The sequence below is a fragment of the Chelmon rostratus genome, chromosome 8 (genome assembly GCF_017976325.1).
Source record: "Chelmon rostratus isolate fCheRos1 chromosome 8, fCheRos1.pri, whole genome shotgun sequence".
Lineage (NCBI taxonomy): Eukaryota > Metazoa > Chordata > Actinopteri > Chaetodontiformes > Chaetodontidae > Chelmon > Chelmon rostratus.
In genome coordinates, this window is record NC_055665.1 from 339,081 (window position 1) to 360,131 (window position 21,051).

General features: G+C 46.6%; 2 protein-coding genes across 2 annotated transcripts; one reads left to right on the forward strand and one right to left on the reverse strand.

Moving 5' to 3' along the window:
- Positions 1 to 390: 390 nt before the first annotated feature.
- Positions 391 to 3,471, forward strand: LOC121610219 (gonadotropin-releasing hormone II receptor-like). Its single transcript, XM_041942230.1, has 3 exons — positions 391 to 930; positions 2,733 to 2,934; positions 3,023 to 3,471. Exons 1-3 carry the CDS (start codon positions 391 to 393, stop codon positions 3,469 to 3,471), a joined length of 1,191 nt encoding a protein of 396 aa, XP_041798164.1.
- Positions 3,472 to 9,735: 6,264 nt separating this feature from the next.
- On the reverse strand, positions 9,736 to 20,420 carry LOC121610220 (immunoglobulin superfamily DCC subclass member 3-like). Its single transcript, XM_041942231.1, has 13 exons — positions 20,296 to 20,420; positions 18,999 to 19,066; positions 18,545 to 18,850; positions 18,321 to 18,465; positions 18,087 to 18,217; positions 17,844 to 17,975; positions 17,542 to 17,700; positions 14,389 to 14,554; positions 13,769 to 14,019; positions 13,420 to 13,584; positions 11,671 to 11,859; positions 9,965 to 10,072; positions 9,736 to 9,863 (listed from the first exon to the last, which is right to left on the reverse strand). Exons 1-13 carry the CDS (start codon positions 20,418 to 20,420, stop codon positions 9,736 to 9,738), a joined length of 2,073 nt encoding a protein of 690 aa, XP_041798165.1.
- Positions 20,421 to 21,051: the final 631 nt, after the last annotated feature.

Below are 21,051 nucleotides of genomic sequence, written 5' to 3' on the forward strand. Positions count from 1 at the left end.
CATATGAAACTATAAATGCTGGCTTCACCGTGCTGCGTGTGATGTCACATGACCTGTGGTCACTTCAGGACTGAGACACTGGAATCTGAGAGCCGCCATATTTAAAAACTCATGTGAACCCCCAAATAAAAAATCAGATGTTTCTGTGATAGAGAGGAGCACTGTGCCTGTCTGAAGCTTAGCGGTTCCAAGACAGCTTGTCCTTTAAATAGTAAATTAAATGTGACTTCATGTTTAGTGCGTTTCATATTGTCACTACTCTGCGGTCCAATCAGGACTTTACACCTGAGACGTGACTTTTCGTCACACTTGGACTTTTCCTCAGTTTCATTAAAGCGCCCAAACATCAAATGTGACATCACTCATGGCCTTTTTCTTTTTCTCAGCAGGATGTCAGGTAACTGGTCGACCGTGAGGCTTTCATCGCTGGCTCCACCCATCCATTCTGTAGCCCCACCCTCTCACAACACCTCCCAGTTCCCCCCTCTTGCAGACTGGGAGGCTCCGAGCTTCACCTGGGCTGCTAAGTTCCGTGTTGGAGCCACCGTCTTCCTCTTTGCGTTCGCCGCCTGCAGCAACCTCGCCCTATTGGTCAGCGTGTGGTGTGGGCGTGGCCAGCGGCTGGCATCTCACCTGCGGCCGCTGATGCTGAGCCTGGCGTCGGCCGACCTGATGATGACGTTTGTGGTGATGCCTCTGGATGCGGTGTGGAACGTGACGGTGCAGTGGTACGGAGGAGATGCTCTCTGTAAGCTGCTCTGCTTCCTGAAGCTGTTCGCCATGCACGCCTCCGCCTTCATACTGGTCGTCATCAGCCTGGACCGCCAGCACGCCATCCTGCACCCGCTGGACGCTCTGAGCGCGCACTGCAGGAACCGTCGCATGCTGCTGCTGGCCTGGAGCCTCAGCCTGCTGCTTGCATCGCCACAGGTGACATATCACAGATAGCACGTCACTTCAGGTGACACGTCGCCACAGGTGACACGTCGCCACAGGTGACACGTCGCCTCAGGTGACACGTCGCCACAGGTGACACGTCGCCACAGGTGACACACATAGGAACTTGTAAAAATCCTTTTACACCGTAGAGTTATTTCTACCGACCACGGCTGTGTTCATTCAGTTTTAGCTCTTTAACCAATGTTTGCACTGATGGAATAAGTGTCCAGCAGGTCCGGTTTAAGTCAGGTTAGGCTTGAGGTTTGGTTTGGGGCAGTTTTAGTTCAGGTTCTTTGGTTTGTCTTCGGCTGTACTCGAGCTTCAGATGACTTCAGAGTATCTTATCGGACTGGACTTGTATTTGAACTGTTTTGTGAAGAAGCTGAAACTTAATTGATCGTGTTGGTGATTGTGGCCTGTTGAAGGTCGGCCCACTCCTCTTCAGTGGAGGTGTGAAGTTGTCAGCAGGAATCGATCGTATTGATGCAGATCATCCTGAACATGTGACGTGTGGGAGGTGTGCAGGCCCTGCAGGAGCTGGGATGTTTCCCGCTCCTGCAGGGCCTGCAGCACCATGAGGTGACGGAGGCAGATTTCACCTGGTGGATTTTGGTCTCACTGCAGGTGAACTCAGACAGGAGCTCAGGTTACCCTGACAACAGGTGACATCATGAGTCACACCTGTGAGTCAATGAATTTGAGTCCAGCCAACGTCCGTCTCGGACAAATCAGACGGACGAAGAGGACGAACTGCCGCTCCTGAACAGAACGAACACGGACCTTCAGTGAAACCACCACCGGACGCTGCGTTACACCTGCTCAGCTTTCACCTTTTCCAACCACTGTGCAATGGAGCGTTCAGGGAACACCTGGGGGGACAGTCAACATGGGACTGAACTACATCCTTCAACACCTTGACGCCCGGGGACAGATGGACTGTGGACTTCAGCTTGGCGTTCAATCCTCCACTCAACACTCACCCAGCTGACTGTGCCAGCCCCCACCTGTCAGTGGACAACACATTGACCAACAGGAAGCAGCAGGTGAGGCTTGGGACAACCAATCCACTGATTGGACGTTCATCATCACTGTCCCCGTCAGCAGAAAACCTGCACAGCCAATAAAGCCGATTCTGATTCTGATCCATCTGATTTTTCTTCTGACATTAGTGGAGCTCTTTAGTTCGGGGGGGGCAGCCGACCACTGCAGGAGACTCTGAGACTCACTGACACTCGTGATTGTTATATTGAAGGGTTAGAAACTGCTGTCTGAAGTGTTTCTGTCTCATCTGGACTCAGAAACTGGTCTGGTTTCTCGGCTCAGACAGCTTTCCATTACACCGGCTTCGATGTTTTAATAATTCTCATGATGCAGACTGAAGGTCAGACTGAGGAGATCTGTTTTCAGATGCAGATTGTTTCACCACCATCGTGATCATCGTATTCTCTTCATTACTGTACAGTCATAAAATCCTCTCATGTTCACACTGAACCTGCAGTCAAAGGTCCTGAACATGAAATCCCTGCAGGAATGTTCTGGTTTCAGATGGAGAGATTAAATGTGCGAGCCCTCCTGCTGTTAGCTCGGGCTAACGGCTCCCTTGGTTTCTATGAGGAATGCTAACAATGTTAAGAGGCCACCAGTTAAAGAAGAGAGCTGAGCAGCAGAAACAGTTTATCAAAGTTAAGACGGGACTAAAACTGGTGTGATTTCAACACATTAACAATAAAACTTTACCAACATTATATTTTCCCTCAGGTAGGAGTGAGAATGTTCTGTCTGTCTCCCTCCAGCTGTTTATCTTCCGGACGATCAGGGTGGAGGCCGTGGACTTCACCCAGTGCGCCACTCACGGCAGCTTCAGCCACCGCTGGCAGGAAACCGCGTACAACATGTTCCACTTCACGACGCTGTACGTCGTCCCCCTGCTGGTGATGAGCTGCTGCTACAGCCGCATCCTGTTGCACATCCACCTGCAGCACCTGAGGGACAAAGGTAAGACACATCTGTTTACACCTGTACGTCCTGCTGAAGGTGACATACGGCTGTGTGACATCACTCACGGAGTCCCTCTGTCTCTCAGCCGGGGAGTCGTACCTGCGACGCAGCGGCACTGACATCATCCCGAAGGCCCGGATGAAGACCCTGAAGATGACGGTGGTCATCGTGCTGTCCTTCGTGGTGTGCTGGACTCCGTATTACCTGTTGGGTATCTGGTACTGGTTCCAGCCTGACATGCTAAGCTTCACACCCGACTACGTCCACCATGCTCTCTTTGTTTTTGGGAACTTGAACACCTGCTGCGATCCCGTCATCTACAGCTACTACACGCCATCCTTCAGGGCCGACCTCGCCGCCTGCTGCCGCGGGACCAGGACCAACGCTCCGCTGCGATCCCCAGACCAACTGTCCGCCAGGCGGGGTCCTCGTAGTGGGGAGCACGAGTTGGACCCCACCACCAACAAGCAGGCAGCAGACTCACACCGACCAGTCAGAGGGCAGGAGTTAGATGATGTCACATTCTGTGCCTGAACGCTGTCCGAGCGTGAAAACCTGATCTGGATCTGCTGACGACGGATCAGGGCCAGACCCAGCAGTACAGACGGGCCCTGGGGGGCAAGGCCAGCCCTTCCAGAAATATGGCCCTCCCAGCAGAAAGCAGCATTGTTGACGTGCGTTTTATCCAGATGTTTCTTGAGTATAAATATATTTCTATAATCGTTAATTACGACAGATGAAATGTGATTATTAAATCTTATCAGAAAGTCTTTGGCACTGGAGTTTGTAATCAAGCCTGAGCAGCAGCAAGTTAAATCCCCCCCCAAAAAAAACAGTTTAAAAGTTACTCCAGAATAGAATACTTACTTACCAAGCAGGAATGAAATGAAATAGGCTGTGACTAAACAAATGAAGGAGGTAAAATCTGCTAAGAGATCAAACAAATAAACTGAGATTAGTGATTAAAAATCTGCACCGTGAAGAAAACACAGAAACACAACACCTCGGCTTCAGCCAGCGATGGCGTGTGTTCACAGCGACCTGAAATATCTCAGACAGCAACGTTAAATGTATACAGCTAACCCTGCTCTTCTTATTATTATCACCTTTATCATTATTATTATCATTATTACAGTAGTGGTAGTAAAACAAAAGGATTGAAGATCACATGTCAGCACGTTTATACTGAACCTGACGGCCATCGCAGGCACAGCCGCTCACACCAGTCAGCTGACAACCAATCAGCAGCCTTCACACCAGTCAGCTGACAACCAATCAGCAGCCTTCACACCAGTCAGCTGACAACCAATCAGCAGCCGCTCACACCAGTCAGCTGACAACCAATCAGCAGCCGCTCACACCAGTCAGCTGACTGTTGCACAAATCGTTTTCCTCTCTGATGTCAGGTTGAAGAAGAGAGGCTGTCAGAAGATGATGTCACTGATGTTTTGATGCCACACTTCATCATAGAAATGAATGACATCAGAGCTGACGACCAATCAGCAGCCGTGTTGGTGTCCCGCACCGGTTCTTCATCTGAAAACAAACTGACCCTGTAAAGATGAATTAAAGGTGAACTCTGAAACATGTGCAGCCTCTTTTACTCTTTCAATACTTTGAATCATTCTGATTGAATCTGTTAATCATTCAAATCAATGAACTGAAATAAAAAGCTGTAACAGTCAGAACAGCAGCAGAACATGAACAACATGTCAGAGATCACACGATATTCACAGAGCTGCAGAGATTCAGGTGTGTTTTAACCTGCCAGCGCCACCTACAGGCTCCGGACTCCATTGCAGCCACAATCAACAATCAACAACGAGCATCTCGGTGATTTCTTTGTTCTCACTAGAGCTGATTCCATGTTTGTCCTGTAGGTGGCGCTGTGGGGGCTAGCTAAGGAGGCATCCTCTCATCTTTTAATGGTCACGTGTTGGTAACTGCACAGTCAGTGTGGAGAAAGTCAGAAGGTTGAAAACAGATTCTGCAGCAGTTTACTGAAAGATGAACGTTTCGTTAGAATTAAAGAATAAAAGTGACATCACGTTCTCGAAGAACGAGAGCAAATTACTGAAAAATAGTCATTAGTTACAGTTACTAGTTACTTCTCTCAAAGGTAACTGAATTACTTCACCAATTACTACATACAGAAGCAATTAGTTACTGGGGAAAGTAGCTTTTGTCTTACTTTTAAATGTCTGCATCATTTCTCCTACTAATAAACAGGTTTTATTATTTCAGTGTGGGACTGTTATTAACACTCCTGACCACCAGAGGGCAGCAATGACTAGCGTTCCCACCTGAAAGCTATCTTGTCCTGTCTGGTTGGAGAGCAGGCTTTGGTAGAACAGGCAGTTAATAACTAATTATATCTGATGAAGACTCTTCAGTTTATATTAGAAACAGTCAGTGATGAAGAGCCTTCATCATGACGTCACATCACAAACTGGAAAATCAGGGAACAGACTGCGTTTGTCAGCAGCTGTTTTCACATTAGACAAAAGTAACAAGTAACTAGTTACATTTCCAGTTACTACCAGAAGTAGTGGAGTACTGATCCTCCCAGCACTGGTGACAGAAGAGTGGAGAGAAATCTGGAATCTGGACAGACTTGAAGACAAAGAGAAAATCTTGAGTCCATCATCAGTTTCAGTCCAATAAAAAACAGGACGACAGTTTTCTACTTCAGTTCAGTTTTATTTGGTTTTCATGTGTCAAAACATGAGAAGAAGAACAGACAGAGAAATCCACAGAAACACGTTGGAACTAACACAGATTTGGTGTTCTCGTGGTTAAAGAGGAGAAAAAGTTTCCCGCTGTTGTTTGATGGTTTTCAGAGTTTCTAGTTTTGGATGAAACTCTTCATGTTTCCGTGTCGTCCTCCGTCTGTTCCGTTTAAAGCTTTGAGATGCTTTTCTTTTTTATGACACATCGATGTAAATAAGATGTTTTGAGAGAAAAGAAATTCGAAACATTAAAGCATCACTTTTCTCATTGGTTCTAGCCTTCGGTCGCTACGATCTCTACGTCTTAGTTTCTACAGCGTGTTGACATGCGGAGACGGTCTGAAGTTAAACTAACGACAAGCTCAAATAATCAGGTTTTCATATAAAACATCTGTGTAGATGGCTTAAAATGACATGTATGGCTTATTATTAAATATGGCTAATATCCAGTGGAGTTCAATCATCTCGACCTTCAGCTGAAAACACGACATTTCTCAAACTCTAGAAACATTTTCAATCATTCGACTACCAACAAAAATCAAGAGAAAAAGTCAAACAATATAAAAACAGAAAGGTAAAATGGTAATAATCATAACATTATGAGCAATAATAATAAAAGTTGGAATGGTCTTCTTTACAGGTTTTCATTTTGGCAGAGTTTCCTCTCCACCACCGAACGGCAGCGATGGAACAATAAGAATGAACCGAAAGAAGAAAGTTCTAGAAAAAGAACAGCCGACATCCCAGAATAAACATTTAGTTTGATCTAGTTTTCTATTTTTAGAAACACTCGACTCATTTCAGAGCACAAAGAGCTCCGACCCGACGGCGACCTGCGACCTTTGACCCCGAGGACAGCAGGTAGGTTGGGGGGCGAGGGCATCAAATGAGACTCGTGACGCGCGCGTGTCATCGGTGTGACTCGTCCCGACTCGAGACTCGACTTAACGCGATGACACTAATCTGACGGAGCGACTCGGTCCGACGTGTCTCGTCACTGTGACTCGGGGGGCCCACTCGACGAGACAAACCGAAACAAACGCAACAACAGAATCTGGTCCCAGTCCAGACTGAGGACATCCAGGTCTGAGGGACAACCAGACCAAACGAAGTTTCAGAGACAGTTTGTGTAGTATCTTTAAAAGTACTGTGAGGGTCCTCAGGGTCTGCGGGTCTCAGGATCACTATCAGCAGCAGAGACAGAAGCTGTAAAGACATTCAACCACAAACCGAGCTCATATTATTGAGTTTTTGGTCAACGTGTTTCTGTCATGCCGTTATTTGGCTCTTTAAACTCGTCCTGACACGCGGAGCTCTTCATGTTCAAATATATGAAAATATACACTCAGTGTTCATCTGAGACATTAAACGTGAACGTGAGTCTTTCTTTTGGTTTTGTTTGTTCTTCGAAGTGAAAACAAACAGTTTGAACAGAAAATGGTGAAAAAGTATTTTTATCTTTGGACGTCGTTCAGCTTTAAGAATATTTGGAGGTTTGGCTGAAACTCTACAGAAAGCTGCTGTTCGTCTACAGGAGAGTTCACAAATTACTTTCTTACATTAAAAGACATTAGAGGTAAATTTAGACATGGCTGACGAGGCGGCTCTGACCTGCAGGGAGGTGAGGGAAGCTGCCGCCGCCGCCGCCAAAATAAAAACATCAAAACTTTCATTCAAACTTAGAGATGTCTCACGATAAGACATTGAAACCTTCCTGCTTCACCTGTTTGTCATCTGACACTGAACTCATCCATGTTTCTTCTCAGGTGGAGGTGAGACGTCTGCAGAGGAGGCGCCATGACGACCACAACGGAGGTTTTTTTTGTTTATCAAACGAGTCTCCTCTGCAGCTCGGTCAAAGGTTCATTTCCAACATCTCCAGTGAATTCAGGACCCAAACTGTTCAACAGATCATGACTGTGGAGACAAAGACTTCTGGTGCAGGATCTGGAGCAGGATTTTGGACTGTTAAAAGTCAGGAGCTTGGTCAGTTATTGAGATCTGGAAGCAAATCTGCTCTAAAATATCCGCCCTCTAACATTTGGGCTAAGCTAAGATCTGGATCGTGTTTCTTGACTGTCGAAGGTCAGATTCTAGAAAACTGTAACCTCCAGATGGTTTTTAGACCTCTAAATATGAGTTCTTGATCCTCCTCTAGAGGACGAGGTCTGTTAAAGCTCAGGACTACGGTCAGTTTTTGGATTCTCGAAACAACAACCTTTAAGGGTCGGATCTAGAACAGAGGTGTTGACCTTAATTGTAAGACATGACTGATGCATGTATATTCTGCTTCAGAGGGTAAGATCTGATGGTTTTTGAACTCCACCTCCAGAAGATTTTAGACCCTGAAGATCTGGAGCGGGGTTTTGCACCTCCGCAGGTATGAACCTCTAAAACTGGTTCACTGAGCTCAGAAGAAAAGATTCTTTTAAAGGGTTTTCCTGAGATCTTAAACAAGTTTTTGGGCCCTGAAAGCAGCACTGGAGAAGTGTCAGTCAGAGTGAAACAAGAATGCAAACTCAAAGGTCGCTGAGACTTTCTGTGGTTTCCTTTCATCAGCTTTTCTTTGAGAGGACTATGATGGACGGATCCATTGTTGGAGGGGGGTTTGGACAACCAGCATTCAGAGTTCAAAGGGTTTCTGGTAGACAGTCGGGCACAGGACATCAGCATTGGTACAAAAGGGTAGAAAATGGCAAAGTGGCCCTGGAGGAGCCTTTTGGTTTTGAGGTAGGTTAGCTTGACCAGCAGCAGGAGGCTAACAGTCGCCTGTAGCTCAGGCATTTGGCGTTTAGCCCGAGGTAGCTCTCTTTGGAGTTGAAGAGTTTGGTGGAGGAGGGAGGGAGGGAGCGAGGGAGGAGAACAACCAGCTGTCGGCTTCCTCTACATCCTGACTTGAGGCAAACTCGGTCAGACAAACAAACACTAAGAAGGCTAAAGCCTCGCGGAGGAGAGCTAGCATCCTCTACAGTCACCTGCTGACCAGAGAAATAATAAATCCCTTTGGTTCTGGGCCTCAGAGGACCAACTAAAGCTAACCTGCAGTGGATCCTCTGAGGACCCGGTCTCTGCTCAGACCGGTAGAAGGCCTCATCATCTCACGAAACTGGGCACCAACGGTGACAAACTCAAAATGACCCCAAACTGAAGAAAAAAGGTTTTGGTTTCAACAGGAAGCATCCAGGACACTGCGAGGTCAGCATGCGATACCACACGGGAACCAGCGGTGTCACGTGATCAGCGGATTCTAATTCCTGACAAATGTTTATTTCAAAGATCAGATCAAAGCTTTGGTTTCAGCCTGAAGATGAAATCATCATGAATTGTAGTGAAAGCTCGAGGACATCTGTGAAGTTCATCGTGGTCTGGTGAAGCTTTTTTCGTTCCCTTGTGGTATCGGATGCTCTCTGGATGTTCCTCAGACAGACTCGTCATCTCTCATCTCAATAATCTCAAAGATAAACTCTCATCTCAGTCATTCTTAAAGGCTGAAGTGGCTGTAAGGCTGTCAGGAGGAGAGGAGGCAACCACAGGCTGGAGGAGGAGGAGGAGGAGGAGGAAGGTAAGGAGGAGGAATGTGTGGTGTTTTATCCTGTGCCTGTACCGGGCTGGATGGGTGGAGACGGTTCAACCATGACCATCACTGGAGGAGGGGCAGAGTTGCATCGCTGTGGGCGGAGAGCAGACAGGAACACCGTTAGAAAATAAAACAACCCTGATGTGACAATGTCCCCTGCAAACTACCAAAATAAGAGCGCCGCTGGAAGAACATTTTTCCTTTTATGATGCATCAGTTTCGTCAATCAATCAATCAATTTTATGTTACGTCTTTTTGACTGAGAACAACTGAGTGTGTGTGTGTGTGTGTGTGTGTGTGTGTGTGTGTGTTACCTGGCTCAGCTCAATGCTCTCAGGTGTGTGACCTTTCGAACCTCTGACACCATGTAGGGTGGGCGGAGTCTCCCAGCTGGCTTCCTTCCTGCAGAAGAGACTGAACACAGAACGGTGTGAGGATGATGATGATGATGGTGACGGTGACGGTGATGACGGTGACAGTGATGATGAGGTCTCACCTGCGTCTGTATCCCAGCAGGACGAAGAGCAGGCAGCACAGGATGCAGGCGAGGCCGCTGTGAACACCAACCAGCAGAGCCGACACCGAACCATCAGACTGATCACAGTTGCAGCTCGGACCAGCTGACGGAGACAAAGACACATCATATCAAACTGGTTCCACTGGTTTCAGTGGACGAGTTAGTGTGTCAGAGAGGTCAGAGGTCACGTTGAGGCTCCTATACCTTCTGCAGTGTTTCCTCCCTCTGCCAGAGACACCAGGCGGCGGCTGGATGGACCATCTCCATTGCCATTAAACGCCACCAGCTGGATCTCATAAACTGCTGCTGGCTCTGAAGGAAGAAGAACTGTTAGCTCCACTAAACCAGAGAAAACAATCCAACTCCCACCACGGGGGCCACATATTGTTCAGATGGCCCATTACTCTGATTCCCCGTCTTCCTGTATTCCACGAAGACCCACCTCTATTCGGCCTCTGATTGGCTCTGACCCTCAGATTTTTTTCTGAATCCTAACCATCTAACCAACCACCTAACTCCAACCAGGCAACAGACAGCAGCCCGTCATTTTTTGGAGTGTTGGTTTCAGAATGATGGGCCATCGGGACAATCAGCAGCATCATCTAACGAGCAGCACAGTGTTCTGTGGCATCAGATCAGTCCAGGTGTAAGCTGAGACTCCACTGCTATTTACTACACGACGGTTATCTTAGTGAGTAGCAATTAGACCCACAGTTACCATTAACCAGCTAAGATGAGGCTGTACCCGTAACAACAACCTGCCTCCTCTGTGCTAGCTACAAGCTAAAATAAAAGACCACATGTGTAGTAGTATTGTGTTGTGGTGTTTAACAAATACACTTGTGGTCACAAGGAAAAAAATGCTATCATTAGCAACAAAAGATGAAAAAATACCTTCCAACAAGCTGTTTTATTTTATTTTAACTAACGATGATCTCTAACAGCATCTGTGTTCAGGCAAAGTTTCAAAGCTCTGTAGCAAACACTACTAGCTTACTGTAATACGAGCTTATTAAGATGCTACTGACACACAGTTACTGTTACTAAGCTAACTAAACATTAGCAACTTTTTGTAGAGCAAAAATAACCTTTGGGAGCTAGCCAGCTACAAGCTAAATTAGCTTGTGTGTTCATCAGTCTTAGCTTGAAATGTGAAATTGAACATGGCCATAATTTGAGCAGAATCCTCCTCCTAACAGCTGTGTCTGATTTACAGGTTGTACGTTGTTTTTTAGAGTTTTTTATAGAGAAGTGTGAAGTTTCAAAGTCACGCTGCCACAAATTCCTTCATTTTATTTTTATTACATTTTGACGAAAAGCAGTTTTTGAAGGTGCGGTGCCTTTCAGACACAACATGTGTAACATCTGTGTAATTACAGTGCAAACCACAATCCTGAATAACCTGACTGCAGGACGGACTGCTGGCTAGCTGGTTAGCTAACACATTAACATGTGTATTGTTAGCTAGAACCACTTTTAGACCTTCAGTTCTTGGAGGGTGTTTTTTTTCTTGTTTGCCAAAGCTAGGCTAACTGTTATCCTGTACTGCCAGTCCTTGCGCTAAGCTAGGCTAACTGTTTTCCTGTGCTGCCAGTCTTTGTGCTAAGCTAGGCTAACTGTTCTGCTGTGCTGCCAGTCTTTGTGCTAAGCTAGGCTAACTGTTCTGCTGTGCTGCCAGTCTTTGTGCTAAGCTAGGCTAACTGTTTTCCTGTACTGCCAGTCTTTGTGCTAAGCTAGGCTAACTGTTCTGCTGTGCTGCCAGTCTTTGTGCTAAGCTAGGCTAACTGTTTTCCTGTACTGCCAGTCTTTGTGCTAAGCTAGGCTAACTGTTTTCCTGTGCTGCCAGTCTTTGTGCTAAGCTAGGCTAACTGTTCTGCTGTGCTGCCAGTCTTTGATACTGATGAACTGACCTAGGTCAGAGATCGTGTGGGTGTTGATCTGTCCTGGGAAAGTCTCCTGCCCTTGTACTTCTGGGTTGGAAACCCCGCGGTACTCCAGTCTGAAGCCCTCCAACTTCCCAGGCTTACTGGGTAGCTCCCAGTATACCTGCATGGCTGTCTGGTTCAGGACCTTAGTGAAGAAAGTGGGAGAACTGGGAACTGTGGAACAGACAGGGACAGATGGAGACTGTGGTTACATGGGGGACATCTGAGAGACATCACAAACAATCAAACAGAGTTTCTACACTCATACCACCATGTTGTTTTACTTAAGGTGGACAGCGTGAAGGTGTTTAAGGTGGACAGTGTGAAGGTGTTTAAGGTGGACAGTGTGGACAGCGTGAAGGTGTTTAAGGTGGACAGTGTGAAGGTGTTTAAGGTGGACAGTGTGAAGGTGTTTAAGATGGACAGCGTGAAGGTGTTTAAGGTGGACAGTGTGAAGGTGTTTAAGATGGACAGCGTGAAGGTGTTTAAGGTGGACAGTGTGGACAGTGTGAAGGTGTTTAAGGTGGACTGGGTGGACAGTGTGAAGGTGTTTAAGGTGGACAGTGTGAACAGTATGAAGGCATTTAAGGTGGACAGTGTGGACAGTGTGAAGGTGTTTAAGGTGGACAGTGTGAAGGTGTTTAAGGTGGACAGTGTGGACAGTGTGAAGGTGTTTAAGGTGGACAGTGTGAAGGTGTTTAAGGTGGACAGTGTGGACGGTATGAAGGCGTTGAAGGTGGACAGTGTGAAGGTGTTTAAGGTGGACTGGGTGGACAGTGTGAAGGTGTTTAAGGTGGACAGTGTGAAGGTGTTTAAGGTGGACAGTGTGAAGGTGTTTAAGATGGACAGCGTGAAGGTGTTTAAGGTGGACAGTGTGGACAGTGTGAAGGTGTTTAAGGTGGACAGTGTGAAGGTGTTTAAGGTGGACTGGGTGGACAGTGTGAAGGTGTTTAAGGTGGACAGTGTGAACAGTATGAAGGCATTTAAGGTGGACAGTGTGGACAGTGTGAAGGTGTTTAAGGTGGACAGTGTGAAGGTGTTTAAGGTGGACAGTGTGGACAGTGTGAAGGTGTTTAAGGTGGACAGTGTGAAGGTGTTTAAGGTGGACAGTGTGGACGGTATGAAGGCGTTGAAGGTGGACAGTGTGAAGGTGTTTAAGGTGGACTGGGTGGACAGTGTGAAGGTGTTTAGTGGACAGTGTGGACAGTGTGAACAGTATGAAGGCATTTAAGGTGGACAGTGTGGACAGTGTGAAGGTGTTTAAGGTGGACAGTGTGAAGGTGTTTAAGGTGGACAGTGTGAAGGCGATTAAGGTGGACAGTGTGAAGGTGTTTAAGGTGGACTGGGTGGACAGTGTGAAGGCGATTAAGGTGGACAGTGTGAAGGTGTTTAAGGTGGACAGTGTGAAGGTGTTTAAGGTGGACTGGGTGGACAGTGTGGACAGTGTGAAGGCGATTAAGGTGGACAGTGTGAAGGTGTTTAAGGTGGACAGTGTGAAGGTGTTTAAGGTGGACTGGGTGGACAGTGTGGACAGTGTGAAGGTGTTTAAGGTTGACAGTGTGGACAGTGTGAAGGTGTTTAAGGTGGACTGGGTGGACAGTGTGAAGGTGTTTAAGGTGGACTGGGTGAACAGTGTGGACAGTATGAAGGCATTTAAGGTGGATAGTGTGGACAGTGTGAAGGTGTTTAAGGTGGACAGTGTGGACGGTATGAAGGCGTTGAAGGTGGACTCACCGCCCCCCTGCGTTGTGGCGGTGATGGTGTTGGACTGCTGGCTGCCTCCCAGAGCAGAATAAGCCTTCAGGTAGATGGAGTAGGTGGTGGCAGCTTCCAGGTTGTTGAACTCATGTGTGAAGGTCGTCTTACTGACGGCTTCCTGCAGCTCTGCACTGTCCGGTTCTGAGGAGGTCAGAGGTCAGAGGTCAGAGTGTTGCTGGTATCTCATTGGTCAGAGCTGCTGGAATAAACGATCCAGAACGGACTGTTGCTGCACCGCTGCGGTCTGAGCGACTGGTTGGACAGCCGCTTTGCCTCTGCTTTGTGTCATTTAATCATATTTCTGCCTAATCTGTCCGTCTCTTACCCCCCAGCCGTCGGATGTGCAGCACGTATCCTATAATCTGCTGGGTGACGTGCTCTGTCGGCTGTTCCCAGGTCAGCCGAAGGCTGCCGGAGCCGAGGGCAGTGGCCCGGAGTCCGGACGGGGCCTCGGGCAGCTCGGCCCCCTGGCTGATGGCGAGGCGGGCGCTGGCCTGGTTGGTGCCGGCGCTGTTCTCTGCAATGCACTGATAGATGGCCTCGTCCTCTGGGGTGATACGGGTGATGGCGAGAGTCCTGCAGGCGGAGACGGATTCCACAGACTTTAAATCTGAACCTGGTCTGAATGTAGGACAATAATGACTCCTGGGACATGACAGTAAAGTGGTCTGGACCTAAAGGTCTGACGGTGTGGTTGAAGGATCAAAGATGGACTCGTTGAACGCGTGGAAGCTCTCTGTTTGCTTTTTAAAGATCTAAATAAAAGAAATTAAGCCTGAACCTCGACAACCTGACACCTGCAGTACAGGTGTGACATACACGTCCTCTTACGTCACCACTGTCTCCATGACTACAGGCCCTGAATCTGTCAGGATGAAGAAGGCGTCCAACACGTAACACTGTCTGTTTCTGACCCCCTCAAACCTCGTGTGTCGATGTTCTTACGTGTTTCCGTTGGTGAGTTTGACGTTGCCGCTGGGTGTCAACAGCTTGCCGTTCTTCAGCCAGATGAGGTGAGGTTCAGGGACGCCGGACGCCGTACAGCTGAAGACAGCGCTGCCCCCTGCTGGTCTGGAGACAGACTGTGGCCACTGAACAAACTCTGGAGGAGCTGAACACACACACACACACACACACACAGAGGAGGAGGAGGTCAATATATTACAGCTACTGTACGTGTCATCATCATCATCATCATCATCATCATCATCATCATCACTTCCTCCTGAAGGAAACAAACATGTCAGAAAATAGATTTTCAGCCGTTTGTCAGTGAACATGTTTTCAAGAAGCTGCTGATGTACTCCTGTAAGTAGTAATCATAGTAATAGCAGTACTATATACAGTTTACAGTTCTTGGTGGAAGAAGTATTCAGATGCCTTTACTTAAGTAAAAGTATTTAGATCACAACATAAAATACTTCACTACATGTCAAAGTCCTGCATTCAAAGTGTAACTTCAGAAAAAATATGTAAGTATTATTGGAAGTATCAACAGTAAAAGTACTCATGGTGGCACCATGGCCCTTTTCACTCTTATAATATTATAAAGTAATTGATCATTATTTATTGATAAGCAACATTTTATAGTTGCATCTCGGGGAGGTAAATGCAAATAATTTCAGTTTTAGTTAAATGAAATCTGAATCTGTGCAGTTACCACATAAAGTCTTATCTTATCTTAACCTGTATAACTGTCTTATAACTGCTTCCAGCTGTTATTTACCAACCACTTCCTGTCTGAGGGATTTAAAAAGGTTCACACATTCACCATGAAATATTAGCATGTGTATTAGTGGAGAATTCTATAGTCATTATAAAGCACCTATTAGTGCCTTATTCTGGGTTATATTATCAAGCTTAGACTATTAAGATCATAATTCATGCACAAAAACTTTATTGTTCCTATCAATAAGCAGTGATTGGGAGGTTATTGATGCAAAACTCGTCGTAGTTGTAGAATAAGGTCATGCAGAATAAGAATTTAATAAGAAGCACTACTAATAAAAAAATGAACACTCAATACTCTAATAAGAAACTAGTTAATGAATGAATGTGTGAACATTAAGTGTTAGCAAACTTTTATTCTATTCTTTATTATTTCTACGTTTCACTCCTGTAAAAAGTAAACGTTCTTCCACCTGATCAATGAGAACACCAGCAGGGGGCGCTGCAACCTCCAACACACATCAACTAAAGACTGAAACACCTCCAGCATCCAACATAACATCCAGAATAAAGCAGTACAATGCAGCATAAACCCTGTGTGGGTTCCCCAGGTTCCACCCCCAGGTGTCAGCCCCAGGTGTCACCCCCAGGTTCCACCCCCAGGTGTCACCCCCAGGTGTCACCCCCAGGTGTCACCCCAGGTGTCACCAGAGACACCTGAAACAAAGAGTTTTAAATAAAATGAACAAGTTATTTATTGTTATCTATGTTTGTACTTGAACTTGTCTTTGTGTTTGAAAACCACTTTGACCTTTGACCCCGCCAAGCAGACGAGCAGGTGCTGTCTCGCCTCGGGCCGGACCGTCTCCTGGTAACTGAGACCATTTAAACAAGTGTGTCTGTCACCTAAAATAATGCCCTGAAGGACCGCCCCTTCAGGAGGGGGGGGCGGGGGTCAGAGGTCAGGGGGTGAATAGGAGCTATATATCAATAGAAGAGGAGGGGGAGGGAGTGTGATTCATTAACAGAGAAATAAAGTTGATTCGAGGAGAGACGACGACCTTTCACACACTCTACGTCAAGTTCAAGAGCAAAACACACACACACACACACACACACACAAACAAAGGCTCCTGATTGGCTGAAAACAACCAAACTAGTTTGTGGAGTCGACAGCCGACGAGGAAACATCCAGAGAGTCTTTCATTCAGCCCAAACAGACAAAGTTCAACATATAAGAACTAATAATCAGCCAACATGACAGGAAGCGCTGAGCAGCAGCTGACGCTCCTTCTGCTTCTGATCAGCAACAAACTTCAGGATCATCTTTGCAGCAGGACTTTTTAATGCTCATATTTCTGCACACGTTTCAGTGTTTTGATTAAATGTTGATTCCTGTTTCTATAAAGAAGAAGCTGCTGACAGACCAGATCTGTTTGTGTCGTACTGTTGTTGTTTTATTGTGTTTTGTTGTATTTTGTTGTCTTGTTTTGTTTTGTTGTTTTCTGTTGTCTTGTTTTGTTTTGTTGTGTTGTTGTTTTGTTGTTTTATCTTGTTTTGTTGTGTCGTTGTTTTGTTGGTATCTGGTTCTGAAGGTCTGTTCGTGTTTCTGGAGGTTTCTAAACCTTTGTAATTCTTGTGTGACAGACGGAGTTTCAGTGTGAATAAAGTCCTCATTGTGAAGTGGGACTCTTCACATGCTAATCATTATTCTAATGAATCTCTCTCTCTGGGAAACTGGGTGACCCTGACCCCCCCGCTGCACTGATGAGGTCGGAGGTCAGAGGTGATGCTTCACTGACTCTGATTGTTCTGGTTTTTATTCCTGTCAGACAGAGTGCTGCTGGTCCGTCTGCAGCAAACATCAGGCCGACCCAGAGGTTTGATCTGTTTCTAAAGGTCAGAAATCTTCTGAAATGTCCCAAAAAACATTTAAACATGTTGCAAAATGTTCCAAAAGGTCCCTAAAAGTTCCCACAAGTTCATAAAGGTCATTCATGTTTTTAAAGGTTCTCATGTTGGGTTCATGGTCCAGAGAACCGCTCATCTGAAATCACATTAAAAGATGCATCTGCTCCACACAGACGCTCTCAAGCTCTGCATTATTATTATTATTATTATTATTATTATTATTATTATTATTATCTGAACTCTATTATATTATTATCAGGAGGAGCAGCATGATCATTTCATTGGTCTCAGTGTTTTCTTCACACACACACACACACACACACACACACACACTCACACACACACGAAGTTGAACCTGAGCCAGAAAACAAAAACTGTGAAACTCCATTTGACACTTCAGTTTGATTGAAGTATCTTTTCCTGCTTGTTCTAAATGTTAAATTACACGTGAAAAACTGCCTACTGTGAATACTTCATATTCCTCGTCATGTACTGCAGAATACACGCGTGTGAGAGTACCTTGTACTACGAGTCGTCCGAGCGCCGTTCTTCTGGATCTGCTTCCTGGTCTGTTGGCTGAACACACGTAAACTCCTGTATGCTGCAGAGTGGCGTCAGAGATCATCAGGTTACCTGTTCCCAACACCTGGATCCCCTCCACGCCGATGGACCGGCCGTCTGACACACACACACACACACACACGCAGACGACATCATGTTACCATGGTTACTGTACTGACTCACAGAACCACTGAGAGGTTTTCTCATCAATAATCAATCAGTAACTGAAGATCACTGATCTTTTTTTTTAGTATGGTTACCGAGGCGACTCCAGGACACGATAGGGCGGGGGTTTCCTGTGGCAATGCACTCCAAAATGGCGGTCTGGTGGACATTGATGGTGAGGTTCTGAGGACCAGACAGGATGACGGGTTCCCGGTAGATCCTGGACCCTGCAACTGGAACCAGAAACACGATCAGCACAGAGAGACGGGCGGCGTCCTGAACGTTGGACAGGTGAGACCGGTGTTCGAGGGGTTTCTGTGCCCTCAGTGTGGTCTTACCGGTGACAGACAGCTGGGCCTCGTGGCTGTATCGAGTGTTAGCGATGTTTGAGGCGACACAGCGAAACAAACCGCTGTCTGTTCGCTGAACGCCGGTGATCTGCAGCACTCCGTGAGGCAGCAGCGTGTACCTGCACAATACAAACGAAAAATAACCGAGAATGTATAGATACACATTGGATACTCAAATACAAGTACCTCATAAATTACTACTATGCCTGAAGTGAAACTTACCTGGGGTCCCCTGTGCTCAGTGAGCGTCCATCTCTCTGCCAGGTGATGGTGGCTTCTGGGATTCCATTTACCTGACAGGTGAGTCTGGCCACACCCCCTTCACCCACTGCCACGGACTCTGGGTGAGACAGGAACTTGGGGAGGGCTGGAGGAGGAGGGGGAGACAGATAAGTACACCGTGCTGTAGGTTTGTAGGATGTTGCAGTGGTGGTCGTGTGACTCACATGCGAGCAGGACCCGGGCCTTGCGGCTGATCAGCATCCCGTAGCGGTTCTGGGCGGCGCAGTCGTATTCTCCCGCGTCCGTCTCGTTACTCTCTCGTCTCTTGGAGAAGTTTCTGATCAGCAGAGTACCGTTACTGAGCACCGTCGCCTTGACGCCGGTCACCACGGGAACGCCGTTCCGTCTCCAGGTGACGGAGATCGGACCCTCCCCCTCCACCTGACAGTCCAGCATCAGCGGGCGGTCCCTCACCGCGATGACATCACTGGGTTCTTTGAGAAAGGCCAGCTCTGAGGCTCTGACCACACCTGAGAGGACGAGACGAGGCGACGGAGAATCAGACTGAAGCTTTTTAGAGTTCGGTTTTATTGGTTGAAAATATTTTGTTTTAACAAATCATAAAAATTATAAAAAGTTCATTCAGACCGATCGAGGATCTGCTGAAACAGGAAATACTCACTGACAGTCTGAGGATGAGGATGAATGTGGTGGTGAAGATGAGGATGATGATGATGATGAAGCTGCTGATGGCCAATTACAAAAAAAGCACCATGAATTGTCTGTTGCTTCTAAACATCAACAGAGAAAATGTGGAGTGAGCGGACGCCGGCGGTCAGGAAGTACTGAGGGTTTCTCCCAGACTTTAACTTTACTTTCAAACTGTTTCTTCTAAACAGAGTTCTACTTCAATATATTGTATAATGAATTATATTAACTCTGCAATAATTAAAGTGGTATTTCAAAGTACTTTAAAAAAGTGTACTCTATTGTAAGTGTTTTATACATTGTGTCCTAATTGGCTCCTAAAACAAATACTTTTAATAGTAATAAAGTGAAAAGTAAACTTATTCTAAAGTTCTTTATAAAACATATTAGCAGCTTAATTAAAGTGTATTTGCCACAAACTGGTGAGAGTTAATTTAAAGAACGAATCCTGATTTTCTCTGGTCGACTTCAGTTCTCTTAAAGTCTGTAAGAAGTTAGCGACTATTTATTCTTCAAGTATAACTTGAGTACATCTAATTATACATTAATACCATAAAGCGTGTACTTCTTCAAAAGAGTATAATGTGAGTATAAATTTTATCTGATGTCTCTGTTTGATTGACAGTTGTTTTGAATGAAACCTGGATGATCGTTGCTGTTACTCGAGTTAACCTGATAAATGATCTGAATCTGAAGCTGCACTTGAACTCTGTTTCAGTTTGATCGACAGCTCTGTTACATGAATGAGTCGGCAAACAGACGGGGGGGTCGAGTTCTGGTGACCTCTGACCTCAGCGCTCATCACGAAACCAAACTTATTCCTGTTGAGGGAAATTCAGACTCATCCTTCACGTCTTTGGTATGAAGGAGAATTTCCTGTCAGGAGGTCCGACTGTGACGTTCAAAGGTTTGAAGGTCTGATCATCGTGTCGTTTGTCTCATGTGCAATAATCATGATCCTATTTAGATCAAACATATTATATTCTAGGACAGAATAGATAAAAGGCACCTGTCTGGATGTTGTTATCTACTAAACTCTGATGATCCTCCTTCATCATTTCTCCTCCTCAAGAAAAGTTTGACTGGCAGTGAAAACTGAGGGCAAAGTGAGCCCACGGCTCGACCGACAGGGACCTGACAGACGTTCCTGCCGAACACAGAGCAGCTTCTGTGGTGAGAAACCTGGGGGGTCAGTGAACGCATCGTCTCTCATCTGTCTCCATCACCCTCCTCATCTTCCTCCTCCTCCTCCTCCTCCCTTTTCAACTTGAACTTGGCCGAGGTGACTTTCCCAGGCTCCCCTCCGTCGCCCCCTCCGCCCCCGTCGCATCGTTCAGACGACGACGTCACTGCCGAAACCCCCAGCCCGGCATCGACCCCCCGGTCCTCCATCTTGTTCTGGTCCCAGCTGGCCTTTCAAATGTGGGAGGAGAGAACGAGACGACGACAGCAGCGGGGCTCACCGTGACGTCTGGACCCTTGACCCCCCGAGAACACCCCAAAAACCTCCCCTAGACCTCCCCCCACCCACCTTCTATGGCATGAATGACAACAATAATGACAAAAGTGTGAAGCCAGACACAACAGACCCCCCCTCAGATCTCTCAAAACACCACAATCAGCAAACAGAGCAAAGCGTCTTCAGTCTGCAGCTGCTCGACCTCGCTGCACTTCAGAACCACTTCCTGTCGTCGAGACGGTTTTTCTGTTCTCGCCTCATTTTTAGGTTCAGAACAAAATAACCGACCCAAAAACTTCTGACTTCCTTTTCCAGACTCGATGTCACGTCTCAGGTTTAGAACTGAAGGGCTGTTCTTCTTCATGTCTCACCCCCCCGTCCTCCTGACTGCTGGGGCTCAGTGAATGAACTGGACCACGAACGGACCGAGTCTGCCGCCGGAGCCGCCGCTCAGTCCAAACCTGACAACCGGTCTCACTTTAAACTCTGAACTGAGCGAGTCGACGCTGATCCACAGTCAGCCTGAACCGGGGGGGTCAGCGGTGACATCACCTTCAGGAGGAC

Coding starts and splice junctions, on each gene's coding strand:
- LOC121610220 (XM_041942231.1), bottom strand. CDS start 20,420: ATGGAGGACCGGGGGGTCGATGCCGGGCTGGGGGTTTCGGCAGTGACG. Junction 18,466..18,544: donor GGCCCGGGTCCTGCTCGCAT/GTGAGTCACACG, acceptor CTCCTCCTCCAG/CCCTCCCCAAGTTCCTGTCT. Junction 11,860..13,419: donor CGCCACAACGCAGGGGGGCG/GTGAGTCCACCT, acceptor TCTGTTCCACAG/TTCCCAGTTCTCCCACTTTC.
- LOC121610219 (XM_041942230.1), top strand. CDS start 391: ATGTCAGGTAACTGGTCGACCGTGAGGCTTTCATCGCTGGCTCCACCC. Junction 931..2,732: donor TGCTGCTTGCATCGCCACAG/GTGACATATCAC, acceptor GTCTCCCTCCAG/CTGTTTATCTTCCGGACGAT. Junction 2,935..3,022: donor GCAGCACCTGAGGGACAAAG/GTAAGACACATC, acceptor TCTGTCTCTCAG/CCGGGGAGTCGTACCTGCGA.